Below are 6,677 nucleotides of genomic sequence, written 5' to 3' on the forward strand. Positions count from 1 at the left end.
GAAAGCATTTCAGAAATACTCCAAATACTGTTTACAATGGGTTTGTGCTATTAACTCTTTGTTCAGTGAACAGTTCCATGAATCCATCTTCTGGCCATTGCCAAGAAGCTGTTTCTAATGCTTATACTCAGGGTCATGAATGCAATCCCCCTGCAACTCTCTGGAGTGGATAAAATAAAAAAGATATTAATGAGACAATGAAATGCATTTATAAATAGCTTCAAAGCAGGGGGGAAAAATATAATGACCGTTTTCACCATGCACAGCCCATGTGTTAGAACACTTCATGATACAATGGACCACACTCAGAAGTGGAGGGCCAGAAAAGGTGTCTCTGGGAAGGTCACAACTGTAAAATTACACAGTGTTCAAGTAGCCTATGGAACTACCAGTCTCAACGTATCAATGGTGCCAAGACCTTAGCAAGATTCAAAGGGGACTGGAAATTTATATGGCTAACCATAAAATCCAATTACAGTTGGGAGGATTTTTTAAAAAATAGTCTTGGAGGGGCTCTAACCTTTCTGATTTACACCACAAAATATGGCCAATGAGTAGCTGTCGTGGGGGCATTTTCCCTGGGAGCAGGTTATCTCATAGGTGCATATTGGAGGACTTCTTCCACCTTCCTCTGATGAATCTGGAACTGGCCACTGGATACTGTGCTAGATGGACTGCAGGTCTGATCCAGTCTGGCAGTACCTATCTTTCTTTCAGTGGTGTAAATCCAAGACAATGTTTTTCCTCATCTTCATTGAGCTCCTGGGAGTCTCTAGACCTCCATTGAGAACAGAAAGATGTCTCATTAAATATCATTAAATATCATCCTGTTCTTTTTCCTTTCAGGAAGAAAAGTTCAAAACTCCTCTGACCTGCCCAGTCCATTATGTCAGCTGTCAATGACACCAAATCAAATTCTGCAGTGTTCCTTCTCACTGGAACACCTGGGCAGGAAGATGTCCATCCCTGGATCTCTATCCCCTTTTGCTTAATGTATGCCATTTCGATAGTAGGAAATTCAGTCATTCTGTTCATTATAAAAACAGATCCAAACCTCCATGAACCCATGTACATTTTCCTTTCCATGTTGGCAAGCACAGACCTTGGCTTATTGATAGCCACCATACCAACAATACTGGGCATATTCTTGTTTAACTCTAGGGACATCAGCCTTGATGCGTGTTTTGCCCAGCTCTTCTTCATCCACTCCCTTCAGTGCATGGAATCCTCTGTGCTTTTGTTGATGTCATTTGACCGCTTCATTGCAATCTGTAACCCACTGAGATATACTTCCATCTTAACTCTGCAGAGAGTAGCGAAGATGGGACTGGTGTTTGTGCTAAGATCAGTGGCCGTAGTATTCCCACTCCCCTTTCTCCTTAAACGGTACCAATACTGTGGAGCCAATGTCCTCTCCCATTCCTATTGTCTGCACCAGGACGTCATGAAAATGGCTTGTTCGGATATCACAGTGAACAACATCTATGGCTTGTCTGCTGCAATCTCAACGATGGGTTTGGACTCGCTGCTCATCTTCCTCTCTTATGTGATGATCATCAAAACGGTGCTGAGCGTCGCATCCCCCATGGAGTGCCTTACGGCCCTGAACACCTGTGTCTCCCACCTCTGTGCCGTCCTGCTCTTCTATATACCAGAGATCGGTCTGGCTCTGATACACAGATTCGGGAATAGCTCTTCTCACTTGCTTCAGATTCTCCTGGGCTATGTCTACCGGCTGGTTCCTCCCCTGATTCATCCAATCGTGTACAGTGTGAAAAGTAAACATCTTCGTGCGAGAATAATCAGAGTGTTCATCAAGTGAAGGGTCAGTTAATCAGCTGGCTCCCTCACTGGTGACACGGGAGATGAAAAACATGGGCCACAACCCCCATTCCATCCTGAATTCTCTTCCCCCGAGGCCCCTCCCTCTGTCCTATCTCTTCCCCCAAGTTCCCACCCCCTGCTTCTGCTTTTTATCTGAGCCTCTGTCCCCACTCCAGGCTGGAAGCCAGAGCCAGACCTTGGTAAGAGCTTTCCAAGCAACCAGTGCCACTGTGAGGAGTCCCAGACCCTCCATCTGCCCTGGACAGGTAACTTGAAGGCCCGAGAGAAACCACCAGCCTGTGTTCCTGCCCCCAGGATATATAATCCAGGTAAGGTGGAGAGTCAGGGGCTCACCACAGAGGCCTGGGTTCCCTGGGTAGCTCTTACCACAGCCCAGCTCTGGCCTGGCCTGGGGACAGAGTTTGGGGAAGTGGAGGAGCATGGAGTAGGGCTTAGTGGGAAATGATGGGTCAAGGGGGGCTTCCCAAAAGAATGTAAATTGGGGCAGTTCTCTCTATATATATCAAGACCAAAGCATGTCTAATTTAGCTTGTTGTGAAAAGTGAGATAGATGAGTGTAGACGTGTGACATCTGCCTTTTATTTTAAAACCATTTTCTCATGGATCCATTGTCTCTGGCATGTTGTGCACCTTTCATTGTAAGCAGCTACCACAGTCACAGATCTGCTTTTGCTCTTATTCCAACAGATTATAGGCTCATTCATGAACCAAAAAAACCCTCAAATGAAAAAAAAAAGAAACTGAAACTGATTCAATTGAAGCCTCGCCCCTGCATATATCAGTATATATATTTATGTGGTGGGGGGAGCATGAACTTTGACAGACACAAAGAAGGGGGTATGTTCAAATAAATTAGATAACAACTGATCCAATCTGACATCCTGTAGAGCACAAGCCGCAGAATTTAACCCAGTTGCCCTCGTATTGAGCTCAGTGACTTGTGCTTGACTATCGCATCACTTGTGCTCATCTAAAGTGTATCTTCCAGGAAGGCATCCAGTCTTGGTCTGGAGGTATCAGGAGAATCCACCACTTTCCTTGGCTCTTTTTTCCACTGGTTAAGTACCCTCACTGTTAAAAATGTTTTCCTCATTTCCAAATTTAATTTGTCTGGCTTCAATTTTCACCCATTGATTCTTGTTATACCTTTCGCTGCTAGATTAAAGAGCCCATTTGTGGCTGATATTTTATCCCTGTGAAAGTGCTTGTATACTGTCTTCAAGTCACGTCCCAGTCTTCCCTACTTCTACTCTCTATGCCCCTTTTTATACAGCTGAAGGTAAATTGGAAATGACAGAGGAGAAAGACATCCTGGGAGCTCATGTGGAATTGTTTGTCTGCTATGACCCTCTTATGGGCCCTGGCCAATGGATTTGTCCCTCAGTAGATTCAGGAGAAAGCATAACTCAGTGTAATCATCTGGAAAAGGAAATGATCTTGGGTTCCTGTTTAATGATGTCATCGAAGCTTAATTCCCTGAGTTTCTGGTCATCTCAGTATGCTTAACCGGCAGCTTCACCCTGCTCAGCCATTAATCCCAGAGAGAAAGGATGGATCAGGGGTTAAAGTGTTATCCTGGGTATCAGAAAAACTGGCTTCAGTTCCAGGCTCTTCCACAGATTCCTTCTGTGACCTTGGGCAATACAATTTGTCCCTCTATGCCTTAGCAATGTGTGTTTTAATAGAGCTCTGTGTAAAGGTATACATCTTGGAAGAAGGGATGCTGGCCATCCTTACCTGATGAGGGACCCAATGCTGGGAAACAGTGACACTGAAAAAGACTTGAGGGTCATAGTGGATAATGAGCGGAACATGACCTCCGAGTGCAACACGATGGCTGAAAAAGCTCGTGCAATCTGGGATGTACAACTAGGGGACTGTCAAGTAGAAGTAAAGAGGTTATTTTACCTCTGTATTTGGCACTGGTGCCACCCCTGTTCATAGAATCATAGAATCATAGAATATCAGGGTTGGAAGGGACCTCAGGAGGTCATCTAGTCCGACCCCCTGCTCAAAACAGGACCAATCCCTAACTAAATCATCCGAGCCAGGGCTTTGTCAAGTCTGATCTTAAAAACCTCAAAGGAAAGAGATTCCACCACCTCCCTAGGTAACCCATTCCAGTGTTTCACCACCCTCCTAGTGAAAAGGATTTTCCTAATATCCAACCTAAACCTCCCCCACTGCAACTTGAGACCGTTACTCCTCATTCTGTCATCTGCTACCACTGAGAACAGTCTAGAGCCATCCTCTTTGGAACCCCCTTTCAGGTAGTTGAAAGCAGCTATCAAATCCCCCCTCATTCTTCTCTTCCACAGATTAAACAATCCCAGTTTCCTCATCCTCTCCTCATAAGTCATGTGTTCCAGACCCCTAATCATTTTTGTTGCCCTTTTCTGGACTCTTTCCAATTTCTCCACTTCCTTCTGGTAGTGTGGGGCCCAAAACTGGACACAGTACTCCAGATGAAGCCTCATCAATGTTGAATAGAGGGGAACGATCACGTCCCTCGATCTGCTCGCTATGCCCCTACTTATACATCCCAAAATGCCATTGGCCTTCTTGGCAACAAGGGCACACTGCTGACTCATATCCAGCTTCTCGTCCACTGTAACCCCTAGATCCATTTCTGCAGAACTGCTGCCGAGCCAGTCAGTCCCTAGTCTGTAGTGGTGCATTGGATTCTTCCATCCTAAGTGCAGGACTCTACACTTGTTCTTGTTGAACCTCATCAGATTTCTTTTGGCCCAAACCTCTAATTTGTTTAGGTCCCTCTGTATCCTATCCCTACCCTCAAGCGTATCTACCACTCCTCCCAGTTTAGTGTCATCTGCAAACTTGCGAGGGTGCAATCCATGCCATCTTCCAGATCATTAATGAAGATATTGAACAAAACCGGACCCAGGACAACCCTTAGGGCACTCCGCATGATACCAGCTGCCAACTAAATATGGAGCCATTGATCACTACCCATTGAGCCCGACAATCTAGCCAGCTTTCTATCCACCTTATAGTCCATTCATTCAACCCATACTTCTTTAACTTGCTGGCACGAATACTGTGGGAGACCGTGTCAAAAGCTTTGTTAACGTCAAGGAACAACATGTCCACTGCTTTCCCCTCATCCACAGAGCCAGTTATCTCATTATAGAAGGCAATTAGATTAGTCAGGCATGACTTGCTCTTCGTGAATCTATGCTGACTGTTCCTGATCACTTTCCTCTCCTCTAAGTGCTTCAGAATTGATTCCTTGAGGATGTGCACCATGATTTTTCCAGGGACTGAGGTGAGGCTGACTGTCCTGTAGTTCCCAGGATCCTCCTTCTTCCCTTTTTTAAAGATGGGCACTACAATAGCCTTTTTCCAGCTGGAATATTGTTTCCAGTTCTGGTGATTACAGTTCAGGAAGGAAGTTTATTCTTTGGAAAGGGGTCAGAGAAGAGACACAAGAATTATTACAATATTAGAAAACTTGCCTTATAGTGATAAACTCAATGAGTGCAATATATTTAGCTTATTGAAGAGAAGGTTAAAGGTGACTTGATCACAGCCTGTAAGTACTTGCCTGGGGAACAAATATCTAACAATTGTCTCTTCAATCTATCAGAGAATGTTATAACAGGATCCAATGTCTGAAAGCTGAAGCTAGACACATTAAGACTGGAACTAAGGTATAATTCTTTTCACAGTGAGGATATTTACCATGTGTCAAGGTTCCTTCCCCTCTCTGAACTCTAGGGTAGAGATGTGGGGACCTGCATGAAAGACCCCCTAAGCTTATTCTTATCAGTTTAGGTTAAAAACTTCCCCAAAATACAAACTTTGCCTTGTCCTTGAACCATATGCTGCCACCACCAAGCGCGTTAAACAAAGAACAGGGAAAGAGCCCACTTGGAGACGTCTTCCCCCAAAATATCCCCCCAAGCCCTACACCCACTTTCCTGGGGAGGCATGATAATAATCCTCACCATTTTGTACAGGTGAACACAGACCCAAATCCTTGGATCTTAAGAACAATGAAAAAGCAATCAGGTTCTTAAAAAAATAATTTTAATTAAAGAAAAAGTAAAAGAATCACCTCTGTAAAATCAGGATGGTAAATATCTTACAGGGTTATCAGATTCAAAATATAGAGAATCCCTCTTGGCAAACCTTAAGTTACAAAAAGACACAAAGACAGGACTATACATTCCATCCAGCACAGCTTATTTTACCAGCCATTAAACAAAAGGAAATCTAATGCATTTCTAGCTCGATTATTTACTAATTTAACAGGAGTTGGAAGGCTGCATTCCTGATCTGTTCCTGGCAAAAGCATCACACAAATCATAGAATCATAGAATCATAGAATATAAGGGTTGGAAGGGACCCCAGAAGGTCATCTAGTCCAACCCCCTGCTCGAAGCAGGACCAATTCCCAGTTAAATCATCCCAGCCAGGGCTTTGTCAAGCCTGACCTTAAAAACCTCTAAGGAAGGAGATTTTACCACCTCCCTAGGTAACGCATTCCAGTGTTTCACCACCCTCTTAGTGAAAAAGTTTTTCCTAATATCCAATCTAAACCTCCCCCACTGCAGCTTGAGACCATTACTCCTCGTTCTGTCATCTGATACCATTGAGAACAGTCTAGAGCCATCCTCTTTGGAACCCCCTTTCAGGTAGTTGAAAGCAGCTATCAAATCCCCCCTCATTCTTCTCTTCTGCAGGCTAAACAATCCCAGCTCCCTCAGCCTCTCCTCATAACTCATGTGTTCCAGACCCCTAATCATTTTTGTTGCCCATTTTCTGGATGGGGGTGGGACAAATAGATCCTTTGTCCCACCCCCGTCCAG

The 6,677-nt window shown here is 44.4% G+C and overlaps 1 protein-coding gene across 1 annotated transcript; it reads left to right on the forward strand.

Annotated features, from left to right (window-relative positions):
• Positions 1–853: 853 nt before the first annotated feature.
• LOC125633309 (olfactory receptor 51G2-like) lies at positions 854–1,822 on the forward strand. Its single transcript, XM_048842421.2, has one exon. The coding sequence runs from the start codon at positions 887–889 to the stop codon at positions 1,820–1,822; it is 936 nt and encodes a 311-aa protein (XP_048698378.2). The 5' UTR covers positions 854–886.
• The last annotated feature ends 4,855 nt before the right edge of the window (positions 1,823–6,677 follow it).

This window comes from Caretta caretta, chromosome 1 (genome assembly GCF_965140235.1).
Source record: "Caretta caretta isolate rCarCar2 chromosome 1, rCarCar1.hap1, whole genome shotgun sequence".
Lineage (NCBI taxonomy): Eukaryota > Metazoa > Chordata > Testudines > Cheloniidae > Caretta > Caretta caretta.